The sequence below is a fragment of the Amblyomma maculatum genome, chromosome 6 (genome assembly GCF_055883805.1).
Source record: "Amblyomma maculatum isolate TAMU_Amacu chromosome 6, ASM5588380v1, whole genome shotgun sequence".
Classification (NCBI taxonomy): domain Eukaryota; kingdom Metazoa; phylum Arthropoda; class Arachnida; order Ixodida; family Ixodidae; genus Amblyomma; species Amblyomma maculatum.
In genome coordinates this window covers 14,924,371-14,941,567 of record NC_139349.1, presented here as the reverse complement: position 1 = coordinate 14,941,567, position 17,197 = coordinate 14,924,371, and the positions used below count along the sequence as shown (strand labels likewise).

The window sequence follows — 17,197 nt, the reverse complement described above, 5'->3', positions numbered from 1 at the left end:
AAGATGTCCGACTACTGTGTCGGAGTACCCTCAATCCCGTCCGCCGGCGGCTAGCTGCGTTTCGATGGAGGCGGAACGATGAAGCATCCGTGTGCTGTGCGAGCGCACGTTAAAGATCCCCAGGTGGTCGAAATTTTTGGAGTCTTCCACTCGGGCGTTTCTTATAGTCTGAGTCACTTTGGGACGTTAAACCCTAAAAACCAAACCAACCAAACCATCTATAATTTCAACCGCGCGGCTTAACGCCCCGCAGCGACCACCCCGGTTCATATAATTATATATATTATTATTAGACGGGAAGCCCCATGGAGGCCTGATATGATGGTCAATGTTTTCTACGGCCAGTGACATACCGTCATGGTGCGTTTTGTTTATTACTTATCTGTCATGTGTCTCTCAATTCGTCCGTTCAGTTAAGTACATAGTTAAGTAGGGTGGCTTTTTGGGCTTGTTGGCTCATGGCTTCAATACACTCTAGCGCGATAAATGACGAGGACACAAGAACAAAAAGCACCACGAGCGCTAACTTCCAACAAATTTTATTGTTTTCAAGCAGCACATTTACACGCCAGAAAAAAGGACAATCTGGATCTGAGCTAGTTGGTTCATGTCGAATGTGAATCTTCAGCCTAGCGGAAAAACACCGCAAGGAATATAACAGGACGCGGGTCTAACAACTGATTATTGCAGCGCTCAGAAGAATACAGAGGCGAAAGGAAGATGGTGAGAGAGTCAGGGCGGTAACACGAAAAATACGCTCTGTCGTTGCGATTATATAGACCTAGTTGGCGTCACGTGATAGAAACGTGTGAATGCCGGTGGTGTAAAGTGCCAACTCGGAATAAAAAGCTGGAACCAATGCGTGAAAAAACGTGGTTAAAGATACGTGGCTAAAAAAGAAATGCATAAAGGGGGAGAAGGGAGGCGGCTGCAGGCGCGAACAAGAAGCAGCTCAATCAAAAACATTAAAATAAAGAACTAAGGCTCTAGAAACTTTTAACTGCCCGAGGTATTCACTCTCCTATTCTGTCAGAGCCACAGAGGGGGTACTTATGCAGGAATCTCTCTAATTGTTGATCGCCACCGCTTCTAGCGCCTCCCGCGTTAACTGTGCACTCTTTCTAGCCAAGAAGGTAGACTCAGGCAGAAGCAGGGCACAGCCGGCGGGCTAGCAATGCTTGCATTGTTTAAACAAATACCCCCACCCCATTCCCGAAGCGCTGTTGACGAACCTTGCGTGCTCCATCTCTCGTTCATTATAGCGCCTACCAGCCTGCCTATGTAGACTTTACCATATGTCACGAGAAACATGTTCACAACATCGACTTCACAATCCGTATACGGCTTCTTATAACGCATATTGCACCTAGGCTTCTTTTTTTTTTTTTCTGTTGTTCACCTTTACACACATCGAAACAGCTTTTTTGAGGCAGAAAAAACATCTTCACCGTAGCTTCTTGACATTGCGGGAATAACTGTATATGTAGGGAATCACCACGATAGGCTTGCGCGAGCCCGCGCCCTCCAAAGGGAAATTGTTCTTTAACTTGGCAGCGTTTCACAGAGAGCAAAGATTAACGCTGCAGGAAGACTGATGTCTTGAAGCCTGTCAATCTGAATTGCGAAACTTTGTCCCATTGATGTTCACATGAAATCTCCAGGGCTGAGGAGAACGGCACAGTTGCTACGCCTTCATTCGAGGGATTTTAATTATACGGCAAGAACTGTTTGAGCTTCATACCTCCAGTATACATGCTTTTCGGGAAACATCAACACGAGATCAAGGAATCGAATACTGTTTACATGTGGAATCTGGCACGAAATGCCTCCAAAATAGCGACCTTGCAATCATTTGACTCGTGTGCGATATGCCCGTCGCAGAGTATGAGGAAACAGTCTGCGTGTCTGAAGATGGCCAGTACTCGCCTGTCGCAAAGTGCGTTGTGCAACTTCCTTCCAAATGCTGCCGAAAATGATTCTCCTTTCCAGTTCTTTCCCTTATGGCGTTTTTCCGTTAAGCTGTAGTTTCATCTTTGCCAGATAAAACGCGCGTATTGTGTTTTGCATAATATTATCGCATTCGCAGAAATGCGAGCTCTGTCATTGAGGAAGATTGACGGCGTGGTAACAAAAGTGCGACCAGAACTATTAAGGCGAAAGCATTTAATGGCTCATGTTGTCGTGGACAAAATGTGTCCGCTTTTGCGGCGGCTCTGATTTGCCGCGGCGGGATGACGTCATAGAGATCTCAACCAATCACAGAGCACCACCACAGTATGCGCGAATGCGTGGCTTATATGGACATATACCAATCAATGATCAATTACTAATTAATGACTAACATATTGATTACTTTACCAATTATTGACTAAGTATGTAATTCATTATTAACTAAATAATGTTTATTCAATATGTGCCAGTTGCGTAGCAGAATGTGGCACTCAGGCTTTCGCCTTTCACCACTTTAGTCGCTAAAGTCCCTCGTAATGTTTTAGAGCGCAGCTCTTTGGCGTCCGTTACTTGGGTTTCGCGTCGGCGTCGGCGTCGCCGTCGGCCTCGTAACCAGCTCCGCCCCCCTTTCATCCCCCCAGCGCTAGCAGCGACCGACTGATACCGCTATATGCCGCTGACGCCGCTAGAGAGTCAAGATAACGTGACTGCATAGAACACCGTCGCCGCCATGCAGAAAGAGGAGGGGAGGGTCCCCCCCCCCCCCCTGTTCCTGTGTGGCGGATAGGGTGCTCTTCAGTTGCCGACGCGCCGGTTATTTCACGTAGGCCCCGGCACGTCGACGAATACGTGACCACCTTCCCACGGCTAGACCTGGTTCTTGGCGCTGCGGAAGCGAGGGTATCATATTGTTTGCGTCGGCATCGGCGGCGTTGTCCCTGAAACCAACTCCGCAGCTGGGGTTGACTCACTATCGGCGTCAGCAGCATCAGTCAGTCGCTGCTATCTCTTTCCTCCTCCCTTTATCGCGTTGTCCGCTTGCTGCGCGCGCTTCTGCCCCCATCGTTTGCCGCTGGGTGTACACGCCGCCCCCCTCCCCCCTCTTTCTGCGAGTCTCCGGTTGTCAAAGCGCCGGCTCGAACTTAATTCCTTTCTTCGATCCTCCTCCAATGCAACCCCTGTGCGGTGGCAATCAGAGAGCCAGATCGGTGGCGGCGGATCTGTATATGTGCACCGCCCGAGCCGAAATTGCCGCTGCCGTTCGCCACTGCGAAATTATCTGCCAGTTCTTTCTGAGCCATGAGCGAGACGACCGGTGGAAGTCCTCTGTCAAGAACTGTTAGTGGAGTCTTTGTTAAAGGAATACGTGTGAGAAATTAAAAAAAAAAATCTGTGATAGCGCATACATGTGTTGCTCGATTTCTTTGCCTCAATCTATCGAAAAGGTGAAACAGCTTATTTGCTGCGCTCAAATTTCGCATTAGGAAGTAACGTAATCGTCGGTAATTTTTTTAGCTGCTCAGCTGCAATGATTCACGTGTTAACATATCTGATTTTTGCTACGGCAATCCATTTATCCAGAAAAGCTTTACATCCTTTTTTTTTTTTAGCACGCTGCCCAAGCTTTCTTCCTGCCCTGTTCTTGCTGTTGCAAACGTCATCCATTAGGCGCTCCTTGAGGCATCTCCCTGTCTGCCCTATATATATGTTGCCGCATGAAAAGAATCTGATGCATGACCCCATCACCGCACGCTGCGTACGGTTGCTGGTGCTTAACTGTCCCTCAGTCTGTCTTGTTGTTGTTGTTGTTGTTGTTAGTTTTTCGCAGTTTGCACAAGGTAGCAATTTCTTGGTAGTTAGCGCTCGCGGAGTTCTTTTCTGTTTATGTGTCCTCGTCTTTTGTCGCGCTACAGTGTTTTGAAGTTTTCAAGTTTGTAGTTAGGAACAGCTTCCATGCCTCTAGATAATGGCATGGTGCTCTGTGTAAGATGGAGGCTGGCAACATTGCCAGTTGCTTGCCCTTTATTCCGCGACGGTGCTAACGTCAGCGAAAGAAGTCATGAGTGCTCAGGGACATTTCCATTATGCATAATTATTTACAGTGGAATGCAGCTGCATAACCCCTAGTCGGGGAGGAAAAGGCACGAAGAGAACTTTTGAGAAATCATCTGGCTTTTGCTTGCATTGCGGTAATGATGATTGCTTAAGGGAAAGTATATAAAGCTTAGTGACTCTGTTTTCAGGAAATCCAAGGCGCCCAAGTTCCGTTGTTGTTCTCAGGGTAACCCATAGGGTCAAGCTGGACGATGATAGGCGGTCTCGCGGTTTCGGCATATGCAGTTAGTTTGTCCACCAAGAAGGACAGGAGCTGCGGGCGGCAGAAAACACAGGTGAACACCAAGGTAGTATCAGCAAGAACGCGTTCGCTTTCAAGACGTAAAATCATTTGGTGACACTAGTCTCGCTTACTTTAACACGTGGCCGATGAAGCAAATTATAAGCGTTCCCAAATTTGTCCGAACACATGTTTTTCTTTTTATTACGGCACAGCTATAACGAACCCTTCCTAAAGGTAAACTTTATGATTTCTTATGGTTGTTTAGGACGAGAAGCGAGATCGGTGAAGCCTTTTCAAGATTCATGAGCGGAAAGAAATATTCTTCCCTGTGAAAAAAAGAACATTTAATTTCTCATTCTGCAAAATATTTATTCAAGGGAATTTTACTTCATTACGAGCGTAAACTCTAATTGCAGTGCTTTATACAAAGGCCCAGTACGTTGGCTTCTCAAAGAAATGAATAAGATATTTGGGGATAAGCAGCAGTCAGAAAGAGAGGAATAGAAGGCTCTTAAAAATGCCCCCATCCTCCTCCCCCTGCGTGATTTTGATTCAACGTACTGTTCTTGTCATGACACCAATATATTAAGCCGCCACGATGACTGCACTTCGCCAGGCCCATTGAGTGCCCTTGTGTCGTCGACCAAGCAACATCCCCAAACCAGCAAGATCCAATTCAGGGCAGACTTAATGAGGTTCACTGGCCACTGACCATGATCAGTGAACTTCATCAAGCCACGAATCCTGAGCAGACGGTATGCCGTCGAACCCTAGACTACACCAATTCAGTACAGGCTCTTACCGCTGGCCTCTTGTCCGCCAAGTTGCGCAGTTCGCAGGGATCATTGGCGAGGTCGAAGAGGTAGTACTTCTTGCCCGACTCGAAGTTGCTGATCGACTCCCTCTTGCATCGTACGGTCGCCTTGAGCCTCCATTTCTTCTCGTTGCCGCCCTCAAAGAGGCTTGAGTTGCGGTAGAAACGCTCGAGTACAGCCGCTGCTCTGGAGCTCCGTTGAAGCCCGTCCAGGTCACTGTATGGCCGGCTTCCCCCGACCACCTGCGCGCACCCCAAGCAATGAACGTTGGAGTTCACTCAGCTAGCGTGTATTTTCATAACCTAGATTGTAACTAATCTCAGTATTTTTGGCACAGGATGAAAATTCCCATCGCGAAATTCGAAGAGTTTTCCCAGGGCTGACCGACACAAATAGCAGTTCTACAAATAACTGATATGATCCATATTTCGACGCAACATTTTACTTTTTCTTATTGATGCCAGTCACCACAAGTGGTGTAGCTCCTGTCAAAGTACAACAGCGTTGTGAGCACTAAAACTAGGACCAGTGAACGTTGTATTGAGTCTACAAAGCAGGGACCGGTCTCCAGAGACAACTATTGGAGACAAAATTCATTCATGTATAAAAACAAATTGAGGCAGTTAAGACCCCTTGGATTAGTAAGGCGAAAGCCTTTTGGGCTAATTCTGCTATAGTATTATTTGACAGAATTCCGCCGATGATGTGGCAGGATAGCGGCTCCTTTCGTGTCGGATTCGAGATGAGTAGGTCTACTCGGCGGCGATGGCGCGCGCTCGTTGCGCCACTTGTTCTTCATAGCTGGCGGCAGATGGCCTGCGCCGCGCTCCCTACTGGAGAGGAGGGCGAAGCCGTCGTTGTCTTGCCCTCTTTGTTGCCGTGGAGACAACTGGAATGCTAGACAGGAAGAATTAAGTATTGTTCCTTGCGTGCCCCGTGTGGCGTAGTTGGTTAGCGCACTCGGCTGCTGATTGGAGGAGTACGGTACCACGATTGCCAGTGGTGGGTGATTTTTTTTTATTAAAGGTTAAAAAGCTCATGACTCAAGACAGGTGAGGCAGACACTTCCTGTCCGCAGATCTTTAGTACATTCATGAGGCAAAAAATGCTTTCCCGTTAAAAAGGCGGCGGACTTTAAATAAATACTCTCGTGTCCCTCTCAAATGCGATGCATGCGTCCCAGGACGAACAGGGTGCACTGCTGTCTACACCTCACTGGCGGTGCTGCGATGTCCCAAAACGAATGTTTTATCCTTGGGTAACAACATGTGTTGAGCTCAAACAAACGAATTTCTGAGCCATTTGCTTGTCCGTAATTAGGTAGATCCGAAATTCGAATGCTAGAGCGGAAGATGGTCCCGAGTGCATAATCGAATAAGCAAGGCGCATTGAAGAAGCCATCTCAGCTCTACGCCGCTTTCTCTGCAATCAAAATTGCCAGATGTCTCAAAGAAGCGCGTAAATAATTTTTTTTAATTTGCTTTTGAGATGAAAACACGGCGTCTGGGACTCAACGTTACCATTTTTGGCAAAAATTTAACTACCAAACTGTTTAACTAATTTTCAACAATGCACTCCTTAACAGGCGTCTAGTCGTAATTAGAAATTTGCAGCCTGCCACTAGTAAGGACCATATCAGTTCCCAAAGTTCGAAAGCGTGATTCTACTCGGCGCTGTGGCTCAACAAATTGTGACAATGTCGCGCCAAAAGATGCACATTTTCAGAAACACCGCGCACTAAGAACCGCCTACAATGTTGTCACTCAATATCGCAAGTCTACCTTGGTTCTCTCTGCCTCGCTGAGGCTGTATCAACAAGCAGCAACAAGTGCCGTAGCGCTTGAATTACCGCAAAGTTAACGTGGCGCTTGGAGCGAGGCTAGCGCGGGTTTTTCAAAAACACGTATTTTGGCGCGAAATTGACGACATATTAGTTGTGCTTAGAGGGTAACCGCGTTTTAGAAGCCCTTAAGACTATTACTAAAAACCCGCTGCAAATCTCTAATCGCAGCTAGACACTTAACAGCAGTAGTTGTTGTTGTGGGCGCCACTGACCACAGGGCCCCAAGCGGCAAGCTAACCAGGCGGACCGCCGGGAGACCCCGGCATGGGCGTCCGTGCCAAGCAGAGCAAAAACAAGCGCCATTACCTGATGTACAAATAAACAGTTTTGCTTGTTCTACCGGCTACGTCTACCACATGGTGGCAGCGGCGGGATAACCAACGCAGCGTAACACCCAGAAGGACAGCGAGCCCAACGTAAGCGGCCGCAGCGTCATGCCAGACACTCGCGGCGCGAACAAAGAGCGCGCGAGCGGCACTCCGAGAATGACGTTCAACCCGCTCGCCGTGGAACTGCCGACAAAGCTCGATTTCCGCAAGCCCGAAGATTGGACACGATGGCACCGCAGGTGGGAACGCTACCGACTCATCTCCGGTCTGACAGGACAGGACGAGACGACACAAATCAACACATTTCTCTACGCCATGGGTGAAGAAGCGGAGGACATGCTCGCTGCTTTGAAACTGACAGACGAACAGATTGCATCATACTCCGCCGTGGTGAGTGCTTTTGAAAAGCATTTCCTACCTCGAAAGAATGTCATCTATGAGAGAGCGCGATTTAACTCTCGGAAACAAGAGCAGCATGAAAACGTCGACGCATTTGCGACTGAACTGTTCAAGATGGCCGAAAGATGCGATTACGAAACTCTCAAAGACGAACTGATTCGGGACAGGCTCGTGGTCGGCTTGCGAGACGTAAAACTCAGCGAGAGCCTGCAGCTTAACGCAGAACTCACTCTCGAAAAAGCAATCACAGCTGCCCGCAATTCAGAGAGCGTGAAACTTCAACACAAGGAAATTCGCTCCATCGAACAGCCAGCTCTCGACATGGGAGAAATTCGCGGCCAGACAAACGTCAAAACTCGCCGGAACGAAGCGAAGGTGCCTTTCAAGTCTCGCCCTCAAGGTACACACAAGACGGGAGACGAACGCTGCGAGTGGTGTGGTGTGTGCGTGACCACACGAAGACACAGTGTCCCACGATAGACAAGACGTGCAACCAGTGTGGTAAAAAAGGCCACTACGCCAGCGTCTGCATGTCTAAGCCTAAGAACGAGACCTCGAGTATCCGACAACGACCAAACGATCTCGGAGAGCTATATCTAAGCGAAATCAAAATGGGAGTGAACACGCTGTGGAGAATTCCTGCTACCATGAACAACTTGCCCTTTACCTTCAAGGTCGATACCGGCGCGGATGTGACTGCAATCGCACACGACCAGTACGACAGAACCATCATGGGACCCATCAAGTCAACGCAACAGCTGTTGATAGGCCCAGGCCAGACAGCGATAGCCACTGTTGACTACATCGATGCAACAGGCGCAACACTGAAGTCCAAGAAGCAGTCTTCATCATCAAAGGATTAAAAGAACCGCTGCTCAGTCGACCAGCTATAGAATCACTTGGGATTCTACAGCGCCCTCTTGAGCTAGACCCTCGCACAATCAACTGATGACCCCAACTTCTTGGCGTCATACCCAAAGCTAACGTATGGGCTTGAAGTCATGAAGACTGAGTACCGCATCAAAGTCAAAAAGGATGCTGAGCCATACGCAGTCAGTTATCCTAGGCGCGTGCCTCTTCCAGTGCTTCCACTTGTGACGAAAGAACTAGAAAGGATGGAAGACTTGGGAGTCATCCAGAAGATCGAGCGAGCAACCGAGTGGTGTTTTCCAATGGTTGTCGCACGAAAAAAGAACAATGAGCTGCGCATCTGCGTGGACTATGGTCAACCCAACCAACAAATAATACGCGAACGTGTGCTCATGAGGTGGACGAGTGTCTTGCAAAATTAGCAGGTGCAACAGTTTTCAGCCGCCTAGATGCACGAGCAGGGTACTGGCAGGTGCCACTGTCCAAGGACTCTCGCGAATACACAACCTTCACCACACCAGTTGGCAGGTTCCAGTTCCTGAGGCTTCCCTTCGGAATCTCCACAGCGCCAGAGTTCTACCAACGAGAAACGCTCCGTGTGCTCGAAGGGCTAGATGGTGTGAGTTGTCTACAAGATGACACCATTGTCTCAGGGACGACAACTGAGGAACACTGCTGGTCCTGAAGAAGCTGGAAGATGCAGGTGTTACCCTCAACATCGACAAGTGCTCCTTTCGACAAACAGGAGTAACATTCTTAGGACACGTCGTAAACTCAACAGAAGTCAGCGCCGACCCGGCAAAGGTCAGGGCTATAGTCCAGCTAGACCCACCATGTGATGTGTCAGAAGTTAGGTCTTTGTTGGGCTCTGCAAACCACCTAGCGAAATTTCCTCCAGAGCTAGTAGACTTTACGAAGCCTCTCAGAGACTTGCTCCACCAAGACGCCGACTGGCACTGGGGCCCAGCTAAGCAGCAGAGTTTTGACAAACTCAAGCAACCTTTAAGCAGGACGCCGATTCTTACTCACTATGATGCTCAGTCGCCTCATACAGTGTCTGTGGATGCTTCCTCATACGGTCTTGGGGCTGTACTTCTACAGCTGTCGCACGAAAAGCTCCTACCTGTGGCATATGCGTCACGCTCTCTTACGGATACAGAACAAAGATATGATATGCCCAAATCGAAAAGGAGGCACTGGCAATCACATGGGCTTGCGAACATTTCCGCAAATACCTGCTGGGATCAGCCTTTCACGTGGAAACGGACCACAAGCCGTTAATACCGCTGATGTCGACTAAACGACTCGACGAGCTGAGTCCTCGCCTTCAACATTCCAGGATACGCCTTTGGGAGTACGACTACACCATGTCCCACACTCCCGGCAAAAGGCTGTACACAGCTGACCTTCTGTCCCGGAAGCCATCTGGGAAACCAGCAGACAAACAAAAAACTCTCGAGAGTGCAGTGCGCGAGTTTGAAGAATTAGCACTTGAACAGCTCCCTGCTTCAAACCAAATAATGGACAGAATCAGGACAAGCATCCAGTCAGACGAAACACTTTCCAGGGTGGCTACCTTCTGCACTACATCATGGCCAACTGTGCATGGGCTGTCACCTGTCCTGAAAAGGTACGTCGAGGTGGCTGGTGAGATTTCGCTCGTTAATGGTCTGCTATTCAAAGGCGACAGAATAATCATCCCGCCAGACATCAGAGTAGAGGATCTGGAAAAACTTCATGCAGGCCACTTGGGCACAACGAGGTGCCGAGCGAGGGCAAGAGAATGCATATGGTGGCCAGGCATAGGCAAGCGCATTGAAGACTACGTGGAAAAGTGTCCAACTTGCAGAGAGCACAGAAAGCCAGAAACAGAACCCCTGCTTCAAACCCGATTGCCAGCACACCCTTGGAACACAGTCGGCATGAATCTCTACACGCTGGAGAGGAAAGAGTATGTTGTAGTAGTAGACTACTACTCCCGATTTTTCGAGCTAGAACAGCTGTCGAGGACAGCTACAAAAATATAGCCCTAGTCTTGGAGCCAATGTTTGCACGGTACGGTGTTCCACGGACAATACGCACAGACAACGGGCCGCAGTTCACTTCCACAGAGTTCAAAGAACTAGTGCATCATTGGGGAGCCACACACACAACCCCAAGCCCTTACTACCCGCAGAGCAACGGTATGGCTGAGAGGGCTGTGCAGACAGCAAAGCAGCTTTTGAGGAAGTCTTCCAACATACACGAAGCGTTGCTTGCCTACAGGGCCACACCCAGCGTGGAAGGGTTTTCACCAGGAGAACTCTTAATGGGTCGTCGTCTGAGCACCACAGTACCAACCACTTCGAAGCTGCTAGCCCCGAAGTTGGACGATAGCGAATTCAGACAAAATAATGAAGCCTACAGAGCTCGTGCAAAACGATCATACGACACCCGGCTCAAGGTACGGAGCCGAGAGCGCTTACCACCAGGCACAGCGGTGCGCATCCTCGCTGGAGCTGCATCACACGGCGTGGTAACACAGCCAACATCAGAAACAAGGTCCTACGTTATACAAACCTGCAGAGGAGAAGCAAGACGTACAGCAAGACTCCTGCAACCGTTGCAGGACACGAGCACCACAAGAAGTGGACGTGTTTGTAAGCGACCAGAACGCCTGGACCTGTGAGATCAAACCTTTCAAGAAAAGGGGGTGTTGTGGGCGCCACTGACGACAGCGCCCCAAGCGGCAAGCTAACCAGGCGGACCGCCGGGAGACCCCGGCATGGACGTCCGCGCCAAGCAGAGCGAAAACGAGCGCCATTACCTGATGTACAAATAAACAGTTTTGCTTGTTATACCGGCTACGTCTACCACAGTTGTAAAGCTAATTTTCCGCAGTTGTGTCTGACAGCTTACTAGATAAAATTTATCCCCTATTTTCTGGTGCAATTGTGCCATATAATCCATCTTCGTGTCTCGGAAAACCTCTTTTATTAATTTGTGGCAGGTTTCCCTGAAACACCTTGTATATCGCGATATACGACCATTTACAATAACGTTTTCCCTAGTTTTCGCTGCAACACGTGCATTTTTACTCGCCTGCCTAATCATTGCCATAGCCTGGCGGACATCCTCGCATTAGCCACGCATGCTCAGTTTTGACTCTCGTACGTGTCCAGTTAATTGGTATTCATTCAGAGCAATCCAAGAGTACCACTGAATATGAGAAACGTCTTTTCTAGTTTTGAAGTCACTACGTACATGGATGTGCGGTTGAATAACGCGTGTAGTCCTTCACTACTACTGCAATAAGGCTTGAAGCAGCGCAGAAAAATCTGTGTTTGTTACGCGGCCCCCTTGTAATACCGGCGTGCCCTGATGCATTGCATGGCATTTAAGATCATAATGGAACTTTCAAAGAAAATAGTTTATATTTGCTTATTCTTTGACTGCACCTGATAACGTCTGACGACGTCGAAACAGCTTATATTGTAACAGTTGTTACACAAAAGTACAGCACAGAAGAACTGCTGCAGCAGCTGAACGAGGGCACCAAGAATGGGCCTACACTTTTACGTCATCTACCTCTACTGCCTGTGGTGTTTTTCTTCTCCTACACTTACAACATAGGTGTCAATATAGCCATTGAAAAAGTAAGTGTACTGCAATTATCCGGGGATTTTCTCTTGTGTTGACAATACCAGTATGCCTTAACCGTTGCTGTTCTCGCATTTGTTCTCGGAGGGCAGGGATGACGTTTATACAAAACACTATATTTAAAAGTTTCGCGGTTATATTCGGAAACTAGGGTAATCTGTCCACCAGTAACTGCATAAAAAGTCAGAAATGGAAGAAAAGCCGCTGTTTTGAACAATAACACTCAGGACCCTATCCTTCATTTATGGTCGGTATTCCATACAAATCTTGCGGCATCCCAAAAGAAAATAGGAAGTCAATAACCTCGTAGCGGCCGTCTGATGATGCTCCAGAGCTTCCGACCAGAAGCTTATAGTGTCCGTATCGAAAAGCCGAATTTCCATTGCCAGGGACAGTGTCGTGGAGCAGCTCGAAGCGGGGAGACGAAGTGCCCGTAGACAGAGCTTGCCACATGTCGACTCCATCCAATGCACCAAGGTTCTTTACGTTTCCCCCTGAAGGAGACGTCAAGAACGAATAATTTACAACGTACACGAGGGGCCATTGCGCTCGAATTGAGGCCGCCGTAGCGACACGTTCCGATGAGGAAGAAACACAAGGCGCTTGTCCTGTCTATCTTTCTGCGCGCTGTTCGTTTTAGCGCTACATCCATTCAAGTAAATATGCACCAACTACACCCTCCCCTCCCCCCTCCTGCAAGTATTAAGAAACTCAAGGCGCTCATGCATTGTGCAGTGTCATGCATATTGAAGAACTATTAAGTGTTTGAAATTAATCCGGAGCCCATGTCGCTTTGGTAGGTTAAACCTCATATTCGATGCCATACTGAAGTTCATGTCTTCTTTCTCCGGCGCCAAAAATTAGACCATCACTTCTCCCCGGCTCCTAAGCTACCTCGTATCGCAAAATTAATCCAGGAAAACCGTTTACACCCGCAGCTGGTGTTTAAAGCGATCGCACCTAGCCATGCGACAACTTTGCTGTCCTAGAACGCCACAATAGTTACAGAACACCAGACACACCAAACAATAGTGACCCGCAAAATAATCTAAAAACGACCACTGAGAATACTGTTCTACACGCAGGTGCATCTTCGACTTCAGCGCTATACAGCATGCACTGCGCCTTGTAATTTGGTACTAGTCTTCCCCTCGAAAGTCGCACCCTTATTATTTGGCCCTCCTTGTGGGAAACATTTGCTGCGATCAAGATAATGAGAAGTCAAGCAATGCTGTTTCGTCAAATTTTTTTCAATATCTGATAATATTAAAACAATGCTATTTCATTTAGACTTTTTCACCATCTGATAAAATTAAACTCTGGCCTAAATGTGGACATGAAATATGATAATAGAAATTATTTTTATAGATTACTTTTAATGCGAGAAAATTCCTTCATTGCATGTCATTGGGAAATTGCTGTTTTTGCTTAGACAATTAACTTATTACCAAGTCCAAGAAAACGTACATTTGCCTCCTTAGTGTATAAGTATCTTTCCAGAAATCTTCAGTCTCAAGCACGGAGTGAAATGTAGTATAATTAAAATATAAATATTCAATTCGGCAATGATTATTAGTTAATTACGATTTTCAACACAAACCGATAGCCAGTGTTGCCTCTTTGTTTTGCGCGGAAATTGAAATTAAATAATGGACTATTAGATGAACGAAAATTGTGACATCTCTGCTTGTAAAAAAGAAAAAAAAACGGGGACGCGAAATCTGTCAGCCTTCTTGGGAGCCATTATACATTTCCGAGCTCCGTTGAATTTTAGCTCTTCAGTATGAGGATATGAACACTTGCGCTTACCTTACGGTGGTAAAACAAAATATGTGCAAAATAATTTCCAACGATGATCTCCAGGTGCTGACGTAACTTTTATGCTTCTAGTGATTTTTATGCAACTGAAGACATAACATTCAGATGCGGTTTGGCCATTTCCTTAGACAATTTATTTAATGTGCGTGTGAATCTGAAATCTTTATTTCCGTTTTTAGATTCTTTTGAGGTGATTTTTCAGTTTTACCATTTGCGAGCTATGGAGTTTTCATATTTCAATCGAATTAAACTCTCATTTTTTAATTTCAAAGTTTAGAAATTGAAATGAAACATAACGTAAGAACAAATAAATTTTGGACTGCACACTACTGGGATCCAGGTCAATGGAGCGGATTTTTTTTTCTTTTTTTGCCAAGACTAGTTAGTGTGCGTTAGCGTGTAGCTTGGATTAGCCTTACATACGGGTGCGTTGGCAATAACTCCTCTTGAGCCACTTAACAAAATGAAGTAATTTCCACTATTACCTTTTCTTCCCCACGCAATATATATTCCCAATACTCTGCGTAGTGCAGCAAGCCAAACCAACACTCTGCATAAATTGTAAGACTATGTAGCGCACGTAGGCATGTAAAGAATATTTCCGCGACTGCGTGCCGCTTAGTCCGCGGCAACTCAGGTTAAAAAATACTGCACTGGTATAACCCCAGAAAATTCCGATCACGTCATGGTATTAGCGTTGTGGAAGTTCGCATCCCCTGAGGTTCTACAACTACCCCACGTTCGTCATAAGCCGTGGACACATACGCTTGGGCCGCGATCGTGAAACTGCGCTGCACCTTTATCCTTCCACATTGTCGTCCCTCATGGTTTCTCACCGGCTGCTGAGTAGAGCGTGGGTAGCCAATCGGACACGTGCATCAGCTGTGTAGAGACCCTGCGGCTAGCTGCCAAGCGCGGACCCCAGATGAGCGCAGACGCGCGGACGCCGCCTTCCCAGAGCGTGCCCTTGATGCCGCGCAAGGGCCAGTTGAAACCTCGGTTGGGGTTGTCCCGCGTGTAGGGGTGCCCACCATTATCCGTGCTGAATACGATCACTGTGTCCTCTAACATGTGGGACCCCTCCAGGGCTTCCAGCAGTTCCCCCATAGAATCGTCTAGGGAGTCGACCATTCCTGCGAGAAGAGTGCATGTGACCCACGCGTAGAGAAAATACATGCCACGTGTGCATTTATACTACTTTGGTTATGCATCACTTTTGCTTACGGCGCGAGCCTTGTGAAGAAGCTTGCTTAAATCGCTGATGCAGCTGAAGACGTTACAAGCAGATGCGCTTTGGCCATTTCCTTAAACAAATGAGTTAATTTACGTCAAAATCTCAAATCGTTATTTCCGTTTTCAGATTCTTTTTTGCATCTCTATATGTTTAATCTAAATTGCTAATTTAAAAGCACGATTTTCCAGTTTTATAATTTGTGAGATATCAAGTTTTCATACGATTTTAGCTACCTGTGCTAATTTGTATAAACTTTTTGTGCATGCCTACAAAACGATAGACTTTTTTGATGAATGGATATAATATTTAGGCGGAATAATGATGATTTCGTTTAGAAAAAGGGCGGCACCTGGAAAATTTAATAGATGAAGCCGCAGTAACACTGATAAAATAAAATCCGGTATTAATAGCAGTACTGTAATTTGCAGCGTCACGTATTAGTACAAGGGCAAATTAATGAGCGCCGTCTGGTATAGATTCAACACTTACCTGCGTAAGTGGTCCTTTCTTCGTCACCTATGTAGGTAAACTTCGCGACGTTGCTGTCAGGGGCTTCCAGGAGTTTCGGCAGGTAGGTGCTGTGAGTAGCTTGGTGCGCCAAATATAAGAACAGGGGCTGCAACGATGCGACATAAACGGTCCGTCAATGACGGTGTTAAGTATTTTTTTTTTTCTTTTTTTACTCTGTGTTACTCTTCCTCGCGTACCCTTGTTAGCAGTTAAACGAAAACAAAAAAAGCTATTCATGTAAAACGAAATTAAAAGAGAAGCTGAATGAGCAAAAGCTAGACAAAGAAAGTAGGACATCTATACGCTCACAGTCGGAGACATGAAACAGAAATGCTTCTATTTCAATAGAGTCATTGAAACCGGCGCTAATACGCCCAAAATACGTCGTGTGATGCCCATTAATTATTGCACCAAACCATGTCGAACATGATACAGAGAGCCATTAAACAGCCCTCCCACTTTCTTCTTTTTTTTTTTTTTTTTGCGGGGTAGTTCACTTTTTCCATCGTTCCCGAAATCCGAGGAGAGTTTGAAGCATCCACCTAGTTCCACCCACAAGAAGCCACCTGCCACTACGAGGCCACACTGCAAGTGAGAAAGATGTGACGGCAAATCCAGTTTAAAAGACAATGCCTGATGAGTGTAAAAGCGAAACGTTAAACCACAACTTATGACGCAGATTTGTTACTGGGCCAAGCCTCCTGCACATTGCCGCATCTCTGCAACAGGCGCCGTCCTTGTTCGTGTCACTGCCGCACTTACCGTAAGCATTCCACCGAAGTTCGCTCAGCCCCGTTCGTAAGAATAATAGTCAGTAAGATTCTAAACGTATTCTTAAAACAGAGCATTCGTTCTTACTCGCGCACTCCCTGAGTAACATATTTTCAATCTCTCTTTATAAGAACTAAATTTTCCCGGGAGTAAAGTGAAATTGGAAAAGCTCCATGCTTACCATGGACGTATTCCTGTTGGCGATGATGGACTTCGCCCGCTCAGTGAAGGCCGTCGTTGCATACACGCCCTCGTCGGGAACAATGGGTTCCGTGTTATTCCAGAAATCGAGCCCACGGAGACCGTTCTGAGATCGCCAGGAAATTCCGACATTGGTAAGTGCCCCGGAGAGCGGCACCCTGATCGTTCGCACCTTGGTCAAAGCACTATATTACTCTATCCTATTATTACCGAGTAGAAACCCCTTCTCACCCCGGCGCGTTGACTCAGCGGTTAGGGCACTCGACTGTTAAGTCTGAGAACCTAGAATCAATCCCGTCTATGACGGCCGCATTTAGATTGAGGCGAATCACAAGAAACTCGCCTACAGGGCGATGCCACTGCAGGTTTAGAAATGTTTTTTGGCATTTAACGATATGAACCATGAAAATATAAATTAGCCCTCTCGTTTACTAGTTACTTCATGGGTTACAGAAGGCGGGCATGTTTGAACCATTTCAT

The 17,197-nt window shown here is 47.1% G+C and overlaps 1 protein-coding gene across 1 annotated transcript in view; it reads right to left on the bottom strand.

The window, feature by feature from the left end:
* Nucleotides 1-3,769: 3,769 nt before the first annotated feature.
* The window catches only part of LOC146185138 (arylsulfatase B-like), a 42,196-nt gene continuing 28,768 nt past the window's right edge, over nucleotides 3,770-17,197 (bottom strand). Inside the window, exons 6-11 of the mRNA XM_084607757.1 lie at nucleotides 16,698-16,823; nucleotides 15,725-15,851; nucleotides 14,838-15,134; nucleotides 12,487-12,677; nucleotides 5,091-5,345; nucleotides 3,770-4,318 (exon numbers count right to left, since the gene is read on the bottom strand). Of these exons, the coding sequence (XP_084463883.1) occupies nucleotides 4,190-4,318; nucleotides 5,091-5,345; nucleotides 12,487-12,677; nucleotides 14,838-15,134; nucleotides 15,725-15,851; nucleotides 16,698-16,823 (1,125 nt within the window). The 3' untranslated portion in view covers nucleotides 3,770-4,189. The remainder of the gene's footprint in view (nucleotides 4,319-5,090; nucleotides 5,346-12,486; nucleotides 12,678-14,837; nucleotides 15,135-15,724; nucleotides 15,852-16,697; nucleotides 16,824-17,197) is intronic.